Below are 25,370 nucleotides of genomic sequence, written 5' to 3' on the forward strand. Positions count from 1 at the left end.
GGCATCCAACAATTTTTCCTCTGTACCAATGAGTTTCTTTTTTGTTTATTCCTTTATTTTGTTTTTTAGATTCCACATATAAGTGAAATCATATGATATTTGTCTATCTTTGACTTATCTCACTTAGCATAATACCCTCTAGGGCCGTGATGGTGAACCTTTTTATAAAAACCACCCACTTTTGCAGTGCTGGTCAACCTGGTCCCTCCCGCCCACTAGTGGGCAGTCCAGTTTTCATGGTGAGCCAATCACAGTGCCGTTTGGTTGCTCTGCTACTGGGGCCCACCATGAAAGCTGGAACGCAGGCCCACTAGTGGGCAGGAGAGACCAGGTTGACCAACACTGCAAAAGTGGGCAGTTTTTATAAAAAGGTTCACCATCACAGCTCTAGATTCATCCATGTTGTCACAGATGGTAGGATTTCATACTTTTACATGGCTTAGTAATAATACATTGTATATACATACCATATCTTTATCCAATAGTGCTCTTTAAAGCAGTAACCTAGAATCTCTGTATCCTAGCTTAAGCACTCACTGATTGCATTTAAACCTTTCTTTTTTTCTTAACATCACTGAGCCATAGTTTGCCCCTACAGAAGCTGGGACAGTAATTAATACATTTTAAGTTTGTCAGAAAGATTAGAATATTTTTAAAGGCCCCAGCACAATATGGGGCCTGGTACATGGCAGGTTCTTGATATATAGTAGTTCTATACTTCATATGGCATTTACTTTCCTGAGAAGAAGGATAATTCCCTGAATTTTTTCAATATTAAATAAAAAGCAATTACTATTGTGTTATAGAAAGTATGCTTATTAATGTGTCTGCATTATAGAGTTTAAATGTATTTTATTTAGTAACATAAAATTTTAAAATAAATTTTGTTATAGCTCAACTTCCTCAACTGCTTCACTGTCAGGGAACTCGCCCAAGACTGGGACCTCAGAGTGGGCAGTTCCTCAGGCTTCAAGATTGAAATATCGGCAAAAATTTAATAGTCTTGACAAAAGCATGAGTGGATACCTCTCAGGTAAGTGGTATACAGTGCTTAAGAATGTGAGAAAGTTAAAGTTTTTCATATGGACGTCTATTGAAGAACTTGTATTGGATTTTATACTTTGTAGCTTCATTGGATTTTATACTTTGTAGCTCATCTAAAATTTTAACATCAAAAAAATTTGACAAGAGCCCTGGCAGGCTGGCCCACTGGTAGAGCGTCAGCCCAGCGTGTGAAAGTCCCGGGTTTGATTCCTGGCCAGGGCACACAGGAGAAGCACCCATCTGCTTCTCCACCCATACCCCTTTCCCTTCTCTCTCTCTCTCTATCTCTCTCTCTCTCTCTCTCTTTCCCTCCCACAACCGAGGCTCCATTGGAGCAAAGTTTGTCCAGGTGCTGAGGATGACTGCATGGCCACCGCCTCAGGGACTAGAATGGTTCCGGTTACAATGGAGTGACAGCCTAGATGGGCAGAGCATCGCCCCCTGATGGGCTTGCTGGGTGGGTCCTGGGTTGGGCACATCGGGAGTCTATATGTCTGCCTCCCTGCTTCTCACTTCAGAAAGATACAAAAAAAAATTGGCAGGCATTGAATAAATACAAATAATGTAAGTTTTATAAGAGTTCAAAGATGAGGTCCTGGCCCGTTGGCTCAGTGGTAGAGTGTCAACCCAGTGTGTTGATGTCCCAGGTTCAATTCCTATTCAGGGCACACAGAAGAAATGACCATCTGCTTCTCCACCCCTCCCCTACCTCCCCACCCCTCTCTTTTTCTTTCTCTCTCTCTCTCTCCCACTCTCACAACCATGGCTTGATTGGTTCAAGCATGTCAGCCCTGGGTGCTGAGGATGGCTGGGTAGAGCTTCTGCTTCAGTTGCTAAAAATAGCTCAGTTGAGCATAGCCCCAGATAGTCAGAGCATAGGGCCCCAGACAGGGGTTGTCGGGTGGATCCCAGTTGGGGTGCATGCACGCGTCTGTCTCTCAGTCTCACCTCCTCTCACCTGGAAAAGAAGAAATAAAAAAGAGTGCAAAGATGGATATAACTTGAGTTATAACTTGAGTGTTTTCTTCCAAGTTCTTACAATAAAATTGAGCACATGGCCCTGGCCGGTTGGCTCAATGGTAGAGTGTCGGCTGGCATGCAGAAGTCCCGGGTTCGATTCCCGGCCAGGGCACACAGGAGAAGCTCCCATCTGCTTCCCTACCCCTCCTCCTCTCCTTCCTCTCTGTCTCTCTCTCCCCCTCCCGCAGCCAAGGCTCCATTGGAGCAAAGATGGCCCGGGCGCTGGGGATGGCTCCTTGGCCTCTGCCCCAGGCGCTGGAGTGGCTCTGGTGGTGACAGAGTGATGCCCCAGAGGGGCAGAGCATCGCCCCCTGGTGGGCAGAGCATCGCCCCTGGTGGGCGTGCTGGGTGGATCCCGGTCGGGCGCATGTGGGAGTCTGTCTGACTGTCTCTCCCCGTTTCCAGCTTCAGAAAAATACAAAAAAAAAAAAAAATGAGCACACATATAGATCCAAAAGACCTCGCCCTTGAGAAGATCAAACCTCATGCTCCAGTGTAATGCATGAATGGAGAACCTCACATGACAGAAGGGAGTGTGTGGGACTTAGCTTCAGCTCAGTTACCTTACCTGAGAACCCCCTTCTTCATTGAGTCTTTCTCTGTTTGCCCTTCCTAAAACCTCATATGAGCATTGCTCATCCTTTAATGCTCAAACCCAAATGTAGCCATAAAACTTGACTTTAGATCCCCATAGAATATTTGAGTCCATGCTATAACAAATATCCAAACTTGACTCATCGAGGATAGCAAAGGGGATATAAACAGAGGGTGATAGGCAAGTAGAATTCCCACATTCTAACTTTCCCCTCTCTTTACTTAGCCACGAATTACAATTTAGGCCAAGAAAATGAGTATTTAAAAGTAATGGAGCTTTAAAGTGCTAGGGAACATAGAATGGGCTATATTAATCTGATGAGATTAGATAAAACAGCTTGTGAAAAGGAAACATTTAAGCTCTATCATGAAAGAAAGAGGATTTATACAGCTAGAGATTGAAGGTGAGGGCATTTGATGGTGACAGAAGAATTCTTAAGAGCAAAAAGTTCATGGCAAGTTTGGAGAAACAAAAGTCTATGAAATTGAAGTATAGGGTCACTAGTTATGCAATGGGGTAGGGGAGCAGTAAGATTTTAGGAACTGATGGACAAGCAAGAATATGCAGTATTCTCTTTAAAGATATATACCTATGTGATAAAAAACATTTTTACTTTTTACTTTCTTTTATTTTTTTATTTTTTAGTGAGGGGAGGGTAGGCAGAGACAGACTGCCACATGCGCCCTGATCAGATCCACCTGGCAAACCCACTAGGGAGTGATCCTCTGCCCATCTGAGGCCCTTGCTCTACTGAAACCGGAGCCAATTTTTAGTGCCTGAGGCAGAGGCCATGGAGCCATCCTCAGTACCTGAGACCAACTCGCCCTAATTGAGCCATGGCTGCAGGAGGGGAGAAGAGAGAGTGAGAGTGGGAGGGGTGGAGAAGCAGATGGGTGCCTTTCCTGTGTGCCCTGACCAGGAATCGAACCCAGGACCTCCACACACTGGGCCAATGCTCTATCACTGAGCCAACTCGCCAGGACCAAAAACATTTTTTTTAACCAAGAGAATTTACATACAAGATTCAGGATAGTATTTACCTCTTCTAGAGACACGTAGTGAAATTCAGGGAACTCAGCTTCAAAGCATTTAGTCATAGGATCTAGTTTTTAAGTTGTGTATAAGTTCATGGGTGACTTTTGTTATTATACTTTATAACTTACAGATACACTATTATATATGTATCAAATATTAATAATAAAATTTTCTGTAATTTTATCAAATTGTGTGAAACAAGGTATGCTATATTTTTAAGTAACCTTTTATTTACTTATTTTTTTAACATTTTAACCTCTCTAAAATTGAAATGTGGTTCCCATCAGTGGTGCGTTAACATTGTGTCATGGTATTGGCCATGTTCTTTTTTTTCTTAGTTCCTCGTAAAATAATGATGTGTCTTATAATTGATAGCATCTTAGATTCTGTGAAATAATGGTATTCAAACATGCTCGAGATTTATGTAAGATCATGATTCCCATTTTTTGAAACAATGAACTTGTTTTGTTTGGGCCCTACCTTTGGCTTGAAAGAGGTTTCTTTTTTCAGATTAACAAAAGTGGATTCAAATGACATGTATAAAAATGTTCATGACAGCTTCATTAAAAACATCCCCCCAAAAAGCAGTCTAAATGTCCATCAACAGAAGAATGGATAAATTATAGTGTATTTCTATAACAAGCCCTTACAGCAATAAAAATGACTGGACTGCTGATATTTGCAGCAACATAGATGCAGTTCACTGATACTGTGGTGAATGAAAAAAGCCTGGCACACAAGATGCATGCTATTTAATCCATTTTTATGAAGCTGCAATACAGGAAGCCTAGCTGGTGGTGATAGAAATCAGAGTGGTGTCCTTACTGTGTTGGGAAGGGGCCACGCCCAGACCTTCTGGAAACATTCTGTATCTTGATATAGGTGTTGGTTACATGTGTACATACCTATGTAAAAAGTCATCCAGCAGTACACTTAAGATTAGCACACTTTATTTATGTGCTTCAAATATACAGTGTAGCCTGACCGGGCAGTGGCACAGTGGATAAAAGGTTGGACTGGGATGTGGAGGACCCAGGTTCGAGACCCCAAGGTCACCAGCTTGAGTGTGGGCTCATCTGGTTTGAGCAAAACTCACCAGCTTGGACCGAAGGTCGCTGGCTTGAACAAGGGGTTATTCAGTTTGCTAAAGGCCCACAGTCAAGGCACATATGAGAAAATCAATGAACAACTAAGGTGTCACAACGAAAAACTGATAATTAATGCTTCTCATCTCTCTCTGTTCCTGTCTGTCTGTCCCTGTCTATCCCTCTCTCTGACTCTTTCTCTGTCTCTGTAAAAACAAACAAACAAACAAACAAACAAAAAACCCGTAAACAAAGGTGGGTTTGTCTTGGAATATGAAAAAATTGATCTCCTAATGTTACTTTATTTGTATATGTGCCATATTGTATAAAGGTTTTATATTGTTTTGTTTTTAGAGAATGTTGTTATTCTTAGACCTATGAGAATAAAGCTGTGTATCCATAGTTAAAGGAAGGATAGATCTTCTTTGAAAAGAAGTTGCTTCTGATATCCTCAGATATATGAATATGGAGCTGACCTAAGCCTACACATTATGCTATTCAGTGAATATTGGTAGTCTAATTTTCCCCTTCTGTTCTTTCTCTTAAATCTTAATCATGATTTATTTAAATTCAATGACTCAGATTTTTCCTGAGTCACGTATTTTCCAAGCACTCTGTTGAGGTACTGGAATGCAGAGAGAAGGAAGACATGGTCCCTATCTCTGAAGAGCCCATAGGTCATAATCATAGAATTTGATTAGTGGTTTAAAAGTGCTGTGATTAATATAGCTGAGATAGTGGCCCTGGCCTCAGTAGAAAAGTGTTGTCCTGGCGCACTGAAGTCGTGGATTCGATCCTCAGTTTAGGCATGTACAAGAAGCTATCAATGAGTACACAACTAAATGGAACAACTAAGTGGAACAAGTTGATGCTTCTCCCCCTTCCTCCCTCCCTCTTCCCCTCCCCTTCCTCTCCTTCCTTCCCTCTTTTCCTCCCTCTCTCTCTCCCTGTCTCTCCTGCTTTCTCCCTCCTTCTCTCCTTCTCTCTCCCTCTCTCTCTTCCTCTCTCTCTCCCTCTCTCTCTCCTTCTCTCTCTTCCCCCTTCCTCTCTCAATTAATGAAAAAATTGAAACATATCTATATATAGATATCCATATTTATATAGAGATATCTATATCTATATAGATATATCTGTAGATATATGAGAAAGTAATTGAAAATATGAGAGATTCATAAAAGAGTGATATTTGAGCTGGACCTTGGAGAATAAATAGACTACCCGGTAGAGGATGGAGGGACTGGTATTGTAGGCACAGGAAATAAGATATCAAGAGGATTGGCAGACCAATGATGTACATGTTCAAGTGAGCTTTTCTTAGTAAAGCACTCTACTGGCTCTCTGTAGCCCTTTATATTATTCAGACTTTGCTCAAATTGAAGCCTTCCACCAGTATGCTCTTAAACATGTACATTCCTCCCTTTCTTCCTGCTCTGTCACCTAATGCTAAGGGATCTATCTACTCTGTTACCTTTGTCCAAGAGCTGAAACCTTAGTTATTGACCTTTTTTCATTTATTTATTTATTTATAGTTATTGACCTTTTTTCATGCTTGAAATAGCCTTCCATTTCTCTTTATTGGAATAATCCTCCTGTTAACACAAAATATCCCTGAGGAATAATTAATTGGTGAGGCTCTGAGCTATCTTTAGTATTTTTCCTTATGTGATTTCTGTTAAGTGGCCAGATTTTTAAAAAGAATGAAAATTTGGATATTTTTATTTATTGATTAGAGAAAGAGAGGAAGACAGAGTGAGAGAGAGAGAGAGACATCATGTTGTTCCACTTACTTTTGCATTCATTGGTTGATTCTTTTATGTGCTGTGACCCAGGTTCAAACCTGCAACCTTGGTATATCAGGACGATGTTCTAACCAACTGAGCTACCTGGCCAGGGCCTGAACAATTTTTAAGTAATATAAACATTCACTTGCATAATATGTGTGTGTGTGTGTGTGTGTGTGTGTGTGTGTGTATACATGGAATACTTCTGTTTGTTCCATATAGTGTATGTAGCTTTGATTACACAGACTTCTGTGTTCAAAGCTCAGTGAAACATTGGGTTAGGGGGCATTTGTGCTACTTTGGTTGTGGGAGCTTTTGCTGAGGAAAAGTTAGCAGATGTATGGCTTGCTCTCTTCTGTACAGAAGCATTTGGACCATCCTTGACTCAGGCTGAACCCAGAGTAGGGGCTGACTTCTGGTACTCATGACTCAGTCACCTGTGAGTGAGAGCGGCAGGCCTGGTGTACTGACCAGGGAGACCTTCCCTAGAGAAGCCACATGATTTTACCTGTAATCAGAAAGCCTCAGATTAGCTCACCAGGAAAGAATGCTCCTGTCAGGTAGACAGGCACTTCTATTCTGGAATATTTTCATTGAAGATCAGGAAACCTGTTACAGAAACATATTTTTGTTTTCTCACTGAGGGAAAGAAAAATTGAACAGTTTACTGTACATAGTAAGCATTCAGTGAATGTTAGCTATTATTACTATTGGACTCTATCACTTAAGTCTCCATTGCCCCTAGATAGAGAACTTTGGATTAAACTTTATTCATTACTTTCGCAGATATTTATTAAGCATCTTCTGTGTGTCAAGCATGGGGGTTATACATTAGTGAATAGAGCAGTCAGAGTTTTTGTCTTCATAGAACTTAGCGTAATAGAGGAAACAGGCAAACAGGTAAATGTATAAATGTTACATTACAAATTGTGATACAGATATGAAGGAAGCAGGCAGGAAGTGGATAGGGTGGACAGAGACTTCTCTCTGAAAAGGTGACCTTAAATTGTGACTTAGGGGGTGAGAAGGACCTATACATGCAATGGTGTAGAATTGCATGTGTAAACTTGATGTCGGATGTGGATGTACAAGAGAAAGGGATCAGGGTGACTCTGATTTCTGGCTTCAGCCACTGAATGGACAGTGATGCTGTAGAGAAAGGAAGACAGAACGGTTGGGTGAAGATTAGGAAGAAGAATGTGGGAGGGGTTTGAGAGAGTAGTTTTGTACATGTTTGGTTTGAGATGCTTGTGAATTACGTAAGTAGATTTTTTAGTTGCACATAGACTAAGTTTAAACTTAGAGGAGACATTTGGGCTGGGGATGTTCATTTGGGAATCACCAGCCTTTAGGTGCTATTTTAAGTAATAGAAATGGATGTGAACACACAGAATACAATGTCCAGGACAGATCCTTTGAAAATGCCAGCCGTTACTAGTCATTTAGAAGAGGAAGAGTAGAGATAAAGGAACAATCAGAAATATAAAAGGAGATCTGAAAATGCTAACTAAGGAAGCTGTGCTTCCAGTTGCAGTGGGTGTACAAGGAGGCTCAAGAACAGGGGTCCCCAAACTTTTTACACAGGAGGCCAGTTCACTGTCCCTCAGACCGTTGGAGGGCCGGACTATAAAAAAAACTATGAACAAATCCCTGTGCACACTGCACATATCTTATTTTAAAGTAAAAAAACAAAACGGGAACAAATACAATATTTAAAATAAAGAACAAGTAAATTTAAATCAACAAACTGACCAGTATTTCAATGGGAACTATGGGCCTGCTTTTGGCTAATGAAGATGGTCAATGTCCGGTTCCATATTTGTCACTGCTAGCCGTAACAAGTGATATGATGTGCTTCCGGAGCCGTGACACGTGCGTCCTGCGTCACCAGAAGTAGTACTGTATGTGAGCGATGCCACGCTTTGCGGCACTGCCACATACAGTACTCCAGGAGCACAGGAGGCACTGACCACCAATGAAAGAGGTGCCCTTTCCGGAAGTGCGGTGGGGGCCGGATAAATGGCCTCAGGGGGCCGCATGTGGCCAGCAGGCCATAGTTTGTGGACCCCTGCTCTAGAACTTGGCCTCTAAATACTGTCTGTACTAGAGGCTCAGTCCTTTGCGTCTGTTGCTTATGTAGTGTTAGTGTTATCTTCTGAAAAGACATGGGGAGCATTTGGGTCCACTAATTCTAGATTTTCTTTCTTTATTGTTTGATTGATTGATTTTCCTTAAGTGAGAAGTGGGAAGGCAAAGAGACAGACTACCACATGTGCCCCAACTGGGATCTACCTGGCAAGCCTCCTACTGGGCGATGCTCTGCCCATCTGAGGCTGTTGCTCCATTGCTCAGCAACCAAGCAATTTTAGTGTCTGAGGCAAAGCCATGGAGCCATATTCAGTGCCCAGGGCCAACTTGCTCCAACCGAGGCATGGCTGTGGGAGGGTGAGAGAGAGAGAGAAGGGAGAAGGGAAGGGGTAGAAAAGCAGGTGGTCGCTTCCCCTATGTGCCCTGACTGGTAATCGAACCTGGAACATCTAATGCCAGGCTGATACTCTACCACTGAGCCAACTGGCCAGGGCTTAATTCTAGATTTTAAATTTCCTTGGAGTCAGGGAATGTGTTTGTTTTGATTGCTACTAAATGCTCAGTGCCTGGCACATGGTAGAAACTTTGATGTTAAAAGTTCCCAGGATAGCCTGACCAGGTGGTGGCACAGTGGATAGAGCGTCAGACTGTGATGCGTAAGACCCAGGTTCAAGACCCTGAGGTCACCAGCCTCAGCGCGGGCTCATCTGATTTGAGCAAAGCTCACCAGCTTGGACCCAAGGTTGCTGGCTCAAGCAAGGGGTTACTCGGTCTGCTTTAACCCCACGGTCAAGGCACATATGAGAAAGCAATCAATGAACAACTAAGGTGTCACAACAACAAAAAAACACTAATGATTGATGCTTCTCATCTCTCTCCGTTCCTGTCTGTCTGTCCCTATCTATCCCTCTCTCTGACTCTCTGTCTCTGTAAAAAAAAAAAAAAAAAAAAAAGAGGTTCCCAGGATAGCAGCAGTGTTATTTTATAGGTACAGTTGTTTAGCTTTGCATGACTTTAAATAGGCTAAAGAATTTTCTCTTTCTTTTTCATTTTAATGTTTTTTCCTCCCAATCAGGTTTTCAAGCTAGAAATGCCCTTCTTCAGTCAAATCTTTCTCAAACTCAGCTAGCTACTATTTGGTGAGTTTTATCCATTAATTATGATTTTAAACTATACATCCTATATTATAAGAAAGATATTGTTTCTGTTATAGTTGTCATTTGAAAGTTAGTGCAAACTTAAAAGCAAATATACTGCTCACAAAAATTAGGGGATATTTCAAAATGAATATGAAATGATAAAATGTCCCCCAATTTATTATTTTTTTGAATTTTTCCAAAATGAGAAGCATCCCAGTCAGACAGACTCCTGCATGTGCCTGACTGGAACCCACCCGGTATGCCCACCAAGGGGCAATGCTCGGCCCCTCTGGGGGTTGCTCCGTTGCAACCAGAGCCATTCTAGCGCTTGAGGTGGAGGCCATGGAGCCATCCTCAGTGCCCGGGCCAACTTTGCTCCAATGGAGCCTTGGCAGTGGAAGGGAAGAGAGATAGAGAGAAAGGAGAGAGGTGAAGGGTGGAGAAGCAGATGGGCGCTTCTCCTGTGTGCCCTGGCTGGGAATCTAACCCAGGACTTCCACACGCTGGGCTCTACCACTGAGCCAGCCGGCCAAGGGAAAATGTCCCCCAGTTTTTGTGAGCAGCATAAAATTGTGCAGAATGTTATTCTTTAGAATTTGGCATTTAATTATTTTACAGGTAAAACTAGATTGTTTTTATATAATGCCTCTGTGGAGAATTCGAGAATATCTCATTGTTAATGTAGAATCAAATGTGGTTTCATAGGTGAATTAACCATGAAAAAAGTCCACCTTTTTAGAAGAAATATTTTTCTTTCTATTTAAAAATTTCTTTCTTTTATGATATAAAATTAAGGGTAAAAATTTGCTCACTTCTCTGTATCTGTAGACATTTCACTAAAATACGTTACAGTAACTATTTTCCTACCATTCTTGTTTTAAATATAAAAAAACTGAATTCTTTTACAAATATTTTACTCTGAACTAAGACTTTTCTTTCTCAGTTGTGAATGTTCATGTTTTCTTTAGGACTCTGGCTGACATTGATGGTGACGGACAGCTAAAAGCTGAAGAATTTATCCTGGCAATGCACCTCACTGACATGGCCAAAGCTGGACAGCCTTTGCCCCTGACTTTACCTCCTGAGCTGGTCCCTCCATCTTTCAGGTAATTACCTCTGGAAGTGAAGAGGAGTGGTTTTGGTCAGTTGGCAGATTTGAGTATTACTTTGAGATTTCCACTAGTTTAGTGGAGAATTGAACATTTACTCTGACATTTGATTTTAGAATTTAATGAGTTACACAGAGAAGGAATAGATATTAGACATAAATGTGTTTTTATTGTGTTATTGATACGAAAACTGATGCCTAAAGAGGTTTAGGATAAACTTACCCAATAACAATTGGCTGAACCATGACTTGAATCCAGATCTTTCTACCTTGACAATCTATATACTGCTGTTCACTGTAACTACAAAGTGTAGTGTGTTTTAAGTATCTTTAATACAACGATTAACTTGGTCTGGTCATTGGTAGTCTGTATAACTGAGTCTAAAAATTCCCAGACTGCAGGATGATCAATTTGTTTGTTGTTTGCTTTTCTTAGAGGAGGAAAGCATATTGATTCCATTAATGGAACTCTACCTTCCTACCAGAAAATACAAGAAGAAGAACCTCAGAAAAAATTGCCAGGTAACATTGAGTGTCTGAATTGTAGATTTGTAGTGAGTGCTCTTAAATTTTACCTTGAAATGTAAATGAATTTTTGGAATTTTTACATTTTAAAGATTTTATATGCTATATGAGAAACTAATTGATGAATGGGATGGATTTTGATATTAATAAAATTAAGATTGTCAAAATTGAGAGAATATGTAGGAAGAAGAGACAGTGTTTGTATTTGATAAGAATGTGTGTATTAAACATCTTAAAGTGTTTCTTTCACTTTAGGAGAAATCAGTAGAGCAAACTTGTGATAAAATCTTAAACTTTAGAAAAAAGTTCAGGCCCTGGCTGACTGGTTCAGTAGATAGAGCATCAGCCCCACGTGCAGATGTCTAGGGTTCAATTGCCGATCAGGGCACACAAGAAAAGTGACCATCTGCTTCTGTCCCCTTGTTCTTCCCCTTCTTACTCTTTTCCCCTCTTGCAGCCAGTGGCTCGATTGGTTTGAGCCTCAGCCCTGGGCACTGAGGATAGCTCAGTTGGTATGAGTGTTGGCCTCAGGCACTGAGGATAGCTCAGTTGGTATGAGTGTTGGCCTCAGGCACTGAGGATAGCTCAGTTGATTTGAGCATTGGCCCTAGACTGGGGTTGCTGGGTGGATCCCAGTTGGGGTGCATGTGGGAGTCTGTCTCTCTATCTCCCCTCCTCTCACTTAAAAAAAAAGTTTAAATATTGGTTGAAAAAGTGTATGTGTATGTATTTCAAAATATTAAAAAGTTAGTGGCACATATCAAATAAAACAAATATATAGCCATCCAGCTTTGGTTGTCCTTGAAGAAAATGCTGAGAAAAAAATTAAAAAGTATTTTTATTGGCAGGTGTAGTCAAAATTATTTCTTTCTTGGGTGGATTCAGACCCTCAAATTTCTTTTCTAAAAATGAATATTTTTAGAACAGAAATATTTTACTATTTACATTTGAGTTAAAATTATCCTTAGGAGAAGTATCCAAAGAGTAATAGCCCTCACCTGACCAGGTGGTGGCGCAGTGGATAGAGCGTCGGACTGGGATGTGGAGGACCCAGGTTCGAGATCTCGAGGTCGCCAGCTTGAGCATGGGCTCATATGGTTTGAGCAAGGCTCACCAGCTTGAGCCCAAGGTCGCTGGCTCAAGCAAGGGTTTACTCATTCTACTATAGCCCCCCCAATCAAGGCATGTATGAGAAAGCAATCAATGAACCTACTAAAAAGCCACAACAAAGAATTGATGTTTCTCATCTCTCTCCCTTCCTGTCTGTCAGTCCCTATCTGTCTCTCTCTCTGAGAGAGATAGAGATCACCAAAAAAAAAAAATCTATCTCTGTCACCAAAAAAAAAAAAAAAATGATCACAGGGCATGAGTATGTTTAAACTGGATTGTGGGTTCTGCATGTGTGAAGATGCTTATAATATACCTTACTTAGTTACTTTTGAGGACAAACGGAAGGCCAACTATGAGCGGGGGAACATGGAACTGGAGAAGCGACGCCAAGCCCTAATGGAGCAGCAACAGAGGGAGGCAGAACGGAAAGCCCAGAAAGAAAAGGAAGAGTGGGAACGAAAACAGAGAGAACTACAGGAACAAGAATGGAAGAAGCAACTTGAATTAGAAAAACGCTTGGAGAAACAGAGAGAATTGGAGAGACAACGGGAGGAAGAAAGGAGAAAAGAGATAGAAAGACGAGAGGTTATTTTTAAGTTATTTTATTTCCTAAGAAGATCATTATATTTAATAAGTGGCTGTATTTCCTTCAATTAAAAAAATGGTTGGTTCTGTCGTGGCTTTACCTATGCCTCATTCATTCTTACTTATTTTATATAAATCTGAATCTTGCCTGTGAGGGGTTTTCAGGGTGGTAGGGAAAGGTCTGCAGGTGACATCTCAAAGGAGGTTTGATTGCAAAGCAGAGTGAGGAGCCCAGGTTAGTGAGTCAGAGGAGTCAGTTTGGTCCAGTCATTAAACAAAAGTAAGCTTAGGATCCATAGTTAAGAGACCAAGGAATTGGAGAGGCAGAAAGATGAGAGTGGTGAGTCAGAGGTCTAGTGAGGAATCAAGAGGCTGGGCTTGCACAGGTCCTTGGGATAAATAGTGTTATGTGGGGCGTAGGGGGGTGGTTGCCAGGAAGACTGGCTGTGTTAAAGGGCTAAGGATGGAGTGCCATAAATTATATTGATACTAAAATAATATGAATAGAATTTGTTTTCTTCAGTAATTCCTATCAACATATTTTTAATTAAGTCATCCTTTTGTTTATTCAGAGAAAAGTAACTGAAACAAGATGAGGATCCTGTGAATCACTAGGTTTGATAAATGAAGTCTCTTTTGTGGATGTTCTTTAGGCTCATTGATAAGACTAGGTCTGCCCAGCTACCCATAGGCACTGAAATCCTGCCTCGCTTGTATTTCATTATCCCATTGGTTTTTGAGTGGTACAAAATATTTCATTTAAAAGTTAACTTGAATTCGTTATTCTCAGGCAGCAAAACAGGAACTTGAAAGACAACGCCGTTTAGAGTGGGAGAGAATTCGTAGACAGGAGCTTCTCAATCAAAGGAACAGAGAACAGGAAGAAATTGTCAGGTTAAACTCTAAAAAGAAGAGTCTTCATCTCGAGTTGGAAGCGCTGGTATGGCTAATGTTTAAGTGAAATTTATCTGAATGATGCTGGAGTTACCTGTTGAAAAATGTTGATGTTTATTAAATCTACCTCATGAATACATTGTTTTAATGTAATTAAATAGTTATATTTTCATATGTGCTTTTTTTAACTGGACAGTGTAGTTTACTAAAACAGGATAAATGACTTGCCTGACCAGGCGGTGATGCAGTGGGATAGAGTGTCATCCTGGGACCCTGAGGACCCAGGTTTGAAAACCCAAGGTTGCTGGCTTGAGGGTGGGTTCATCAGGCTTGATCTCAGGCTCGCTGGCTTGAGCATGGAATCATAGACATGACCCCATGGTCACTGGCTTGAGCCCAAGGTCGCTGGCTTGAGCAAGGGCTCACTGGCTTGGCTGTAGCCCCCCTGTTCAAGGCACATATGAGAAAGCAATCAGTGAACAACTAAGGAGCCTCAATGAAGAATTGCTGCTTCTCATCTCCCTCCCTTCCTGTCAATCTGTCCATCTCTCTTTCTGTCTCTCTCACTAAAAAAAAAGGATAAGTGACTCAAAATGCTGAAAATTATGTGTGGTCTCAGTTCCAATGCTGACAAACTGTGTACTCTTGGGCAAGACATTTCCCTTCTCTGTGCCTTACTTTGCCCATCTATAAAATAAAAGGTTGTGCTAGCTCAGTAATTTTCAGTTTTCACAGCAGTCTCTGGAAGATGGCCTACAGAGCGATGACCAGAGGTGGGGGCAGGAAGCCTGATGCCAGGGCAGTTTGCCTTTCCCAGTTCCCCGTACTTCAAAGCAAGGAGCTCCATATTTACCTGCTTTACTTTTACTAGCATTTTGTCTAAGATCTGCTTGGGGGAAAAAAGCATTCTACTGCTAAAAAGAAAAATGATTTGAGACTGCTGACATAAATGATCTATTACAATGCCTTCCAGTTCTGTAGGAATGTAGTTATTAGCTAATACTGGCTATTATACTTACTAATTTTTATGCATCAGATGTCAGAGGGCCTGGTTGTTAAAAGACTTTGAAATGCAAAGTGAGTTGCTTTAAAGGGTCTGGTTGGAAGGCACACCATTCTACTATGACCCTAGAATCCCATAAGTCTAACCTGATAATATAGTAAGGTTTTGCAAAAATGCATGTGTAGCCATGTGATAGATACAAATTTAGGTCTCATTTAATTATTTAGTGCATAACTTGAATTACATTTAAAAAATTATCACAGTATTTTTAGTTATAAAAGTACTATTTTATGCCTTCAATTGGATAGGAAAGCATACCACAATTATTAATTATGCCACAGTACTACAAAACCTAAAAACCTTTAGCTTCTTTGTGTAGCTAATTGGATATCTGTCTAAACCATCATCTAGACTATATATTTTTCCTTAAAAATACAGTTGGTTCAGTGGCTAGAGCATCAACCTGGCCTATGTATGTCCCAGGTTTGATTCCCGGTGAGAGCACACAAGAAAAGCTACCATCTGCTTCTCTCTCCTATTCTCTCCCCCTTCTCTCCCTCTTCCAAGCATCAGCCCTGGGCACAGAGGACTCATTGGTCCAAGTGTCAGCCTCAGGCACTAAAAATAGCTCAGTTGATTTGAACATCAACCCAAGATGCAGTTGCTGGGAGGATCCCAGTCGGGGTACATGCAGCAAGTCTGTCTCACTATCTGCCTTCCTCTCACTGAAATTAAAACACACACACGCACACACACACATAAATAAAAGGTCTACCGGAAAGTTCTGTCCGTTTCTATCACAACAAGTTTCGACACGTAAGCACATGTTTATTTGGCTCATGTGTGCCTATTTTATCACTTAATGTATACATACTGACGTAGCAAATTAACTAAAACAAAGTTGGTTCACGTTAGTCTTATGTGTGAAGCGATAGTGTACCCATGGCTACTGATAAAGTTCATTTACGCCACTGTAATTTTTACGAATTTCAACAAGGAAGAAATGCTACAGAAGCATGTCTGTCGCATCCACCATATTCCCCGGAGTTAGCATCCTCCGACTATCACTTGTTTTTGTCCTTACAAAATTTTTTGAAGGGCAAAAAATTCAAAACTGAAGAAGATATCAAATAAGCACTGGTTTAATTTTTCGCATCAAAAGATAAAACATTTTTCAAAAATTGGATATACAAATTGCCCTCACGCTGGCAAGAAATAATTAATAATAATAATGGCAATTATATTATTTAATAAAGTTTATTGACAGTAAGAAAAATTTGTATTTTGTTTTATTCCAAAAACGGACAGAACTTTCCGGTAGACCTTATATATTTGGGAGGAGACCTTAAGATTGATCATTTTTCCCTCAAGAACTGGGATAATGCACTGAGTGATAGCGTGGATTATTGTGCAGAGTCTGAAGAGGTCCAGAACCTCTGCTTATATGTGCTGAAGAAGAGAACACGAGCCTGACCAGGCGGTGGCGCAGTGGATAAAGCATCGGAATGGGATGCAGAGGACCCAGGTTCAAGACCCCGAGGTCACCAGCTTGAGCACAGGCTCATCTGGTTTGAGCAAGGCTCACCAGCTTGGACCCAAGGTCGCTGGCTTGAGCAAGGGGTTACTCGGTCTGCTGTAGCCCCACAGTCAAGGCACATATAAGAAAGCAATCAATGAACAACTAAAGTGCCACAACGAGAAACTGATGATTGATGCTTCTCATCTCTTTCTCTGTTCCTGTCTGTCTGTCCCTATCTATCCCTCTTTCTCTGTCTCTGTTAAGAAAAAAAAAGAAGATAACAGGAGCTCTAGGATGAACACAGCATATTCCCTTCAGCATGTTTTTCTCAAGTATCAAATTTGGATTATCACTGATTTTTTAATCAGGGGTCTCATTTCTCCTCACCACACTATATTAATTTGCCAAGGCTGCCATAGCAAAATACCACAGATGGCTTAAACAACAGAAGTTTATTTTCTCACAGTTCTGGAGGCTGTAAGTCCAAGATCTAGGTGTTGGTGGGTTTGGTTTCCTTTGAGGCCTCTCTACATGCAGATGGCTGCATTCTTGCTGTGTCCTCACATGGTCTTTCCTCTGCCTCTGCATCTCTGGTATCTCTTTTGTGTCCAAATTTTCTTTTCTTATAAGGACACCAATCAGATTAGATTAGGGCTCACTGATATGACCTCATTTAACCCTTAATTATGTCTTTAAAGGCCCTTTCTCCAAATACAGTCACATTCTGAAGTACTGAAGGTTAGGGTATAACATCTGAATTTGCCCATATAATAATCCAGCCCAGCCTGACCTGTGGTGGCGCAGTGGATAAAGCGTCAACCTAGAAATGCTGAGGTTGCCAGTTCAAAACCCTGGGCTTGCCTGGTCAAGGCACATATGGGAGTTGATGCTTCCTGCTCCTCCCCCCTTCTCTCTCTCTCTCTCTTTCCCCTCTCTCTAAAATGAATAAATAAAATCTTAAAAAAAAAAAACATAAAAAAAAAAAATCCAGCTCATAACACCTCACCCTTCTTAGCCTCCAATGAGAATCTCTGTTCTCTAATTTTTTTTTATTTCTCAGAAAGAAGGGGAAAAGTAATATTATGATAGGAAAGAGAATTGTAGCCAATAAGGGCTCCTGGACATTGTTTGATTAAAGAATATTAGGTGGCAACATGGAGGGTAGACAGAGGAACTCAAAGAAGGTAATACTAAATGCCACTTACAAAATTTATTCCTTGTTACTCTTTGAGATGATCTATTTTAATACGGTACTATAAATTAATTGCCTCTGCTGAACTCAGAAAAAAACTTAATGTGTATACTTGTGCTTTCTCATCCTAATAAATGGATACTTACGCTCAGAAAACGGTGCATTTCCTGCTAGCAATTCTCTGGAGTCAAAAGATACAACCCAAAAACATATTCCACTTGGTTTTAGACATTTACCTTAGATTGCATATAAATGACACCTAAAAATTTAAATAAAAAAAATATTTTTCTGGTAACATTTTATATTACCATTTTATGTTACCATGTATTTATATGCTCTTCCTACAGAATGGCAAACATCAGCAGATCTCAGGCAGACTTCAGGATGTCCGACTCAGAAAACAGACTCAAAAGACTGAGCTGGAAGTTCTGGATAAGCAGTGTGACCTGGAAATTATGGAAATCAAGCAGCTCCAACAAGAACTTCAGGTAAGTCCTTTGCTGCTGAATTGTCCTTAAAGTTGGAACAGTTATTAATAATTCTTCCTAATAGAATGGGTTTGGTTTTGGGATCAACAGCCTTTTCACAGAAGGTTGTGAATATACACAATCTTGTATGTAATAATAGGAAGCTTATAGACCCCTAAAACTCCTGTAGATATCTGGTAAAGTTCTATTAGTATCTATATATAAGTGGACATTTATCACTTTGTATTTTAAGTTTTTAATTTATTTTTTTCACAGAGACAGAAAGAGAGTCAGAGAGAGGGACAGGTAAGGACAGATAGGAACAAAGAGAGACGAGAAGCATCAATCGTTAGTTTTTCATTGCGACACCTTAGTTGTTCATTGATTTCTTTCTCATATGTGCCTTGACCGTGGGCCTTCAGCAGACAGAGTAATCCCTTGCTTGAGCCAGCGACCTTGGGTCCAAGCTGATAATGAGCTTTGCTCAAACCAGATGAGCCCGCGCTCAAGCTGGTGACCTCAGGGTCTCAAACCTGGGTCCTCTGCGTCCTAGTCTGACGCTCTATCCACTGTGCCACCGCCTGGTCAGGCTGTGTTTTAAGTTTTAAATAAATATATATATATACACATTAGTAAGCTGAGGTTATTGTTACTGCTTTTAGGAAATTTTGACATAACATTCTTTTCAGAATTGTGGTGAGAATATTGAGTATGCCCCCCAGGGGCCTGGTATTTTGGTTCTGTACTTGTGCATTAGGGTCTAATTCAGTTACTATAGTTTGCAGAATAGGGACTCTGGAAGCATTTTGTATTTCATGAGTCCTCTTTACAAATTTCTCTTTCTATATGTGCTGGCAGCTAATCAGTTGTTTTTTCACTTTGTCACAGAGATATAAGTGAAGGCCAAATAACATTTCCTATCTGATTTAAACCTGCTTCATTAGTTATCCCTGAGTTTTCAGTCCCTCTTTGATGTACACTTATTTATCCTGGAATGTCATGGCCTGCTTACACATACCACTTAGCATGGGCACAAGGACACCTCTAGACCACTGTCATCAATCAGCTAAAAACTGTGACACTGCCAGGTGTACCTCATTAACAAAGGCTTTCTTCACCACCTTTTAATATCAGCCTGTCATTCACAAATGGATATATGTTTAAATATTTGTTATTTTCCATCATGTGTACTTCCATTCTAGTTTATTCATAATTTGTGAGCTGTTTACAACTACATATTATTCCTATACTTTCAAGGATGATTAAATCATGTTTTGAAGTTTGCAAAAAATGTGGAGCCATTACAGAGTTTTAATCAAACACTACCTTTTCTTTTTATAAGGAATATCAAAATAAGCTTATCTATTTGGTACCTGAGAAGCAATTGTTAAATGAAAGAATTAAAAACATGCAGCTCGGTAACACACCAGGTAAGTCTCTAAGGTTTGTTTTGCCTTTTATTCTTTTCCGAATTAGTGTATCAGTCATATTCTGTTTAAAAATAGCATTATTCTAGCCTGACCACACAGTGTCATAGTGGATATAGCGTCAGACTGGGACACGGAGGACCCAGGTTCGAGACCCCGAGGTCACCAGTTTGAGTGCAGGCTCATCTGGTTTGAGCAAGGCTCACTAGCTTAAACCCAAGGTCACTGGCTTGAGCAAGGGGTTACTCAGTCTACTGTAGCCCCCTGGTCAAGGCACATACGAGAAAGCAATCACTGAGAAACTGAGGTGCTGCAACAAAGAATTGATGCTTCTCATCTCTCTCCCTTCCAGTCTGCCTGTTCCTCTCTCTGTCTCTGTCACAAAAAATAAATAAATAAAATAAAATAGCATTATTCATTATAAAAAAAAGTTCTTGTTTTTAGTTACAAATTTCAAGTTAATATGAAAAATGTCACAAATGTTTAGAGCATTATATTAATAAACTAAATATAAATAAGTTATAATTTTGCTATGTCTTCCTATCTTGATAAGATTTTTACTCATATATTTGAAATATTAATCAAACAAATTGTTAGACTACATTTAAGATCTAGATTTGGCTCTGACACAAGACAACAGGTGCATTTTGGCCAAATCCTGCATGAATTATAAAAAACTGTTTGGGTGGAGACTTTACAATGTGGCTAAACCAGTGGGATTCTAGTGTGATCATGTACAGTAGTGATAGGCCAAAGCAGAATGGTATGCCCTGCCCTGAGCTCTTATGCCATCTAATGCTGGGATCATATGAAGATTTTTTACCAGCTTGGCCCTCTGACACCTGTGGAACAAAATATGGTAATATAATTTAAAGGAATGTAACATTTTTCTTGATTCAAGTCCCAACCAGAAAACTGGGGGGAAAAAATCTCTACATTGGATAGAATTGACAGTAACAATGTAGCACAAATGTTTACTTAAAGGAAAGTCAGTCTGCAAATGTTGTGTTACAACTAGCTAAAGTATCCTAAGTGTCTCTCATTGAGTATTCCTCAGTTTTTCCCTTCCAGGGATCTTTATTACATTTTTGGCTGTTGAGGAGATCCAGTTAATAGCATCACTCTTTTTTGCCCAAGTTCTCAACAAATTGAGAAATAACGCAAAAGAACAAGATGTATGAGAGACCAAAATATCACCCCATTGTTGATAAAGCTAATACTGGACAGGATGACTAATCTGTGAGTGGAACAGCTACACCTGTAAAACATTGGATGCATGAACAAAGTAGATTGCAGGTTTCCTGTGGGCAGTTTAGTCTCAAGAAAGCAAAGGTCTATACTGTGTATGCCCAGGTCCTTATCTTGAGTTCTCCAACTAATGAAGGGGGGGATGGGAAGAAGCTAGGGATGCCTTATTAGTACAACATGAAGTAAACACCAGGACTATAGAAGTTCACTCTTGTGAACTACTCTTATTATAATAAGTCTCCCACTTTCCAGTGCTATGGTCTGCCCCTGTCTCTTTTCAGACAGTCTTTCTTACACATGATTCTCTTTTTGGCTGATCAAAGTATATCAGCTCCATCTTACCTGTCCACGAGCATTCTAGAGGCAGGATGAGCCAGCCCTTTGGATCTGTGCCATGGCAGAAAGTATACCATCCTTGTCATTGTTGCCAATATTTGGATTGTGAATGGATTGTAGAATGTGTTATTGGGGATCTGGTAGAGCTACTCTTTCTCTGTGGAATGTGATCCAGTTCAGCTTGGATTGATTGACTGATTGTTCCTGTAGTCCGGTTCAAAATTGGAAGCTTTTGTTTGGAGTTTGCAGTTTGTCCCTTATTCCTTAGATCCCTCCACATACAGTTACCATTTAAGATTACCAAGTATCGGTAGAGCGTCGGCCTAGCGTGCGGAGGACCCAGGTTCGATTCCCGGCCAGGGCACACAGGAGAAGCGCCCATTTGCTTCTCCACCCCTCCGCCATGCTTTCCTCTCTGTCTCTCTCTTCCCCTCCCGCAGCCGAGGCTCCATTGGAGCAAAAATGGCCCGGGCACTGGGGATGGCTCTGTGGCCTCTGCCTCAGGCGCTAGAGTGGCTCTGGTCACAACATGGCGACGCCCAGGATGGGCAGAGCATCGCCCCCTGGTGGGCAGAGCCTCACCCCTGGTGGGTGTGCCGGGTGCATCCCGGTAGGGCGCATGCGGGAGTCTGTCTGACTGTCTCTCCCTGTTTCCAGCTTCAGAAAAATGGAAAAAAAAAAAAAAAAAAGATTACCAAGTATCTGCCAAGCACTGTGCTAGGCAGTTCGCATACATTATTTATTTAAATCTTTAAAACAGCTCTGTGAGGTAGTTGTTATTCCCATTGTGTAGCTTAGGAAAACTGAGGCTCAGAGAGATTTAGTAGTTGCCCAAGAGGGTAAGATAGTACTCAAATTTTCTTGTTTGTCTGATTCTAAAGTTCACTGTGTTCAATGTTGTCTGTCTCTAGTTAGGTTACCTCACACAGTGCTCATAGATAAATACAGTATAATCAAATTCAGTATTTATGTATCCATTATTAGTGGTGTTCATTTTGAAAAGTATTAAGAATGTGTATACACTGTTATTTTTTCACCTGGCTTATCTCTCAACTAGACTCTAAACTACATGAGGATAGGACCCATGTCTTACAAGATCAGTGCTCTAACCCCTGAGCTATGGAGCCAACAGGACCCATGTCTTAACTGCTTTTTTTTTAATCTGCCATTGAATAAGTTTTGCATATAATAGAAGTGTAGTTTAATGATGAAATATTTGTTGAAATACTGGAAAGCTTTTAGAATTATGAGAATTGAAATGGTGCCTGGATAAAAAGAAATATATGAAAATCAGTAACTTTATATATCAAAATAATTAATTAGAAAATATGAAAAGGGATATCATTTACATTAGCATTTTCACTGTTATGAATAAAGAAGAAATGTACAGTTATAAACATTTACTTATAATTATAAAAGATTCCTGAATAAGTAGATACATACTATGTTCCTGAATGAACTAACTCAGTATTATAAAGATGTCAGTTGTTTATTAATTCATCCATATATTCAGTTCTACTCAGATTTCTTTAAATGAAACTTTTGAGATAATTCACAAATTCACATACAAGAGATGTGCGAGATTAGGCAAGACTTGAAAAGAAACATTGGTGGGCAAAAGAGACTAGCTCTATCAGATATCAAAACATAAGTTATATGCATTATTCCATACGTAGGTGGGACATAAAAGTGAGACTAAGAGACATTGATAAGAGTGTGGTGGTTACGGGGGGAGAGGGAGAGAGGGAGAGGGGAGGGGGAGGGGCACAAAGAAAACTAGATAGAAGGTGACAGAGGACAATCTGACTTTGGGTGATGGGTATGCAACATAATTGAACGACAAGATAACCTGGACATGTTATCTTTGAATATATGTATCCTGATTTATTGATGTCGCCCCATTAAAAAAATAAAGTTATTAAAAAAAATGAAAGAAAAAAAAACATAAGTTATAAAAGCTGGAGCATCTAAAATAATGTGTTATTGGCCAGAAATACAAAAGTAGAACAGTAGAACTGAATAGAGTCTAGAAACAGACCTGTGTATATATGACAATTTAGGATAAGATAAATTTGGCATTTAATATCTGTGAGGAGACCCTGACTGGTTGGCTCAGTGGTAGAGCATCAGCCCGGCATGTGGATGTCTCAGGTTTGATTCCTGGTTAGGGCACACAAGAGAAGCAACCATCTGTTCCGCCATCCCTCCTCCTCCTCTCTCTCCCCTCTACCACAGCCATGGCTCTGTTAGTTCGAGCAAGTTGGCCTTGGGCACTGAGGATGGCTCCATGGTCTCTACCTCAGGCACTAAAAAATGGCTTTGGCCTGACCAGGAGGTTGCGCAGTGGATAGAGCATCGGACTGGGATGTGGAGGACCCAGGTTTGAGACCTCGAGCTCACCAGCATGAGAAATCAATCAATGGGCAACTAAGGAGCTGCAATGAAGAATTGATGTTTCTCATCTTTCCCTCCTTCCTGTCTGTCTGTCCCTATCTGTCCCTCTCTCTGACTCTGTCTGTGCCACAAAAAAGAAAAAAAAAGGCTCTGGTTGCTGAGCAGCAGAGCCACAGCCCCAGATGGGCAGAGTATCACCTTCTAGTGGGCTTGTCAGGTGAATCCAAGTCAAGGTGCATGTGGGAGTCTGTCTCTCTGCCTCCCCTCCTCTCACTAAAAAATTAAAAGAACATTTGTGAGGAAAGGATGGGCTTTTAATAATCACTATCATTTTAGTAAGTGATTTGGGATACAGTTGATTATCTAAAGTGGGTGGGTAAGCCACCTATATACAGAAATCAATTCTGGATAAAATCAGAGGTAAAACATAAAATAATTCTAGTAGAAAACATAAACATAAAAACTTTTATAATCTTGATGTCAAGTTTTCAAACAATATATAGAGCTATGAAGGAAAATATTTACAGATTTGATAAGAAAAATGAAGTCGGTGAAAGATAAAATAAATGGAAAAATTTGAAATGCACCTAATAGGCCCTGGCTGGTTGGCTCAGCGGTAGAGCGTCGGCCTAGCGTGCGGAGGACCCGGGTTCGATTCCCGGCCAGGGCACACAGGAGAAGCGCCCATTTGCTTCTCCACCCCTCCGCCGCGCTTTCCTCTCTCTCTCTTCCCCTCCCGCAGCCAAGGCTCCATTGGAGCAAAGATGACCCGGGCGCTGGGGATGGCTCTGTGGCCTCTGCCTCAGGCGCTAGAGTGGCTCTGGTCGCAACATGGCGACGCCCAGAATGGGCAGAGCATCGCCCCCTGGTGGGCAGAGCATCGCCCCTGGTGGGCGTGCCGGGTGGATCCCGGTCGGGCGCATGCGGGAGTCTGTCTGACTGTCTCTCCCTGTTTCCAGCTTCAGAAAAATGCAAAAAAAAAAAAAAAAAAAAAAAGAAATGCACCTAATACAACAAGAATTTAGAGCTTTTAGTAATGAAGACAACCCAATGGGGGAAAAAATGCACAAGGTTGAGGTGTACAATTCAAGATGATGGCCAGTAAACATGCAAATAGATGGTATTCAATTTCAGTAGTAACCAAGAAAGTACATATTAAAATAATAAGATTTTGTTGCCAATCAGCAAAAATAAAGAGATTGATAATACCCAGTATTGATGAGGGGATGCAGAAACAGGTACTTTGTTGCTGTATATTAATAGGTACAGCTTTTTAGAAGGGCAGTTGAGTAGTTTCTCAAATTTTAAAGTGTTCAAATCCTTTTCCATGGCAGTTCCTTCACCTTTTAGCCTTATAAAATGTTTTTATGTATGCATTAAAATGTGTGCACAAAGATATTTATTGTAGCATTTTTATGTAATACTATAGTAGAAAATTAAAAACACCGTCGATGCCAGTCAAAAAGAGAATAGTCACATAAATTACGGAATAGCCATAATGTAGACTACCATGAAGCAATTTAAAAGAATGAATTAAATTTACCTGTCTCAATTGATAAGGTGTGTCATTAAATCTAAAACAAATTGCTGAGCAATGTAAACAGTATAATCCCATTGAAATCCCATGGAATTATGTTGGCTATGCATATATCAAAATGTAAATCCTAAAAGGGGGATAAGCTGGGGGTTGAGATGAAGGGAACATTTTCCCTCTTTTATATGTTTCATTTTATTTTATACTAGCTTTTAAAAATATTTTTATAGTTTTATACTAG

At 40.5% G+C, this 25,370-nt stretch overlaps 1 protein-coding gene across 9 annotated transcripts in view; it reads left to right on the forward strand.

The window, feature by feature from the left end:
• ITSN2 (intersectin 2) overlaps positions 1-25,370 on the forward strand; it is a 152,163-nt gene that overhangs the window by 43,265 nt on the left and 83,528 nt on the right. For all 9 annotated transcript variants that reach the window (XM_066266589.1, XM_066266590.1, XM_066266587.1 and 6 more), the window contains 8 exons: positions 894-1,033; positions 9,724-9,787; positions 10,756-10,893; positions 11,332-11,417; positions 12,853-13,115; positions 13,906-14,055; positions 18,071-18,211; positions 19,533-19,620. In XM_066266589.1, coding sequence (XP_066122686.1) covers positions 894-1,033; positions 9,724-9,787; positions 10,756-10,893; positions 11,332-11,417; positions 12,853-13,115; positions 13,906-14,055; positions 18,071-18,211; positions 19,533-19,620 — 1,070 coding nt within the window. The remainder of the gene's footprint in view (positions 1-893; positions 1,034-9,723; positions 9,788-10,755; positions 10,894-11,331; positions 11,418-12,852; positions 13,116-13,905; positions 14,056-18,070; positions 18,212-19,532; positions 19,621-25,370) is intronic.

Source organism: Saccopteryx bilineata, chromosome 3 (genome assembly GCF_036850765.1).
Source record: "Saccopteryx bilineata isolate mSacBil1 chromosome 3, mSacBil1_pri_phased_curated, whole genome shotgun sequence".
Classification (NCBI taxonomy): Eukaryota; Metazoa; Chordata; class Mammalia; order Chiroptera; family Emballonuridae; genus Saccopteryx; species Saccopteryx bilineata.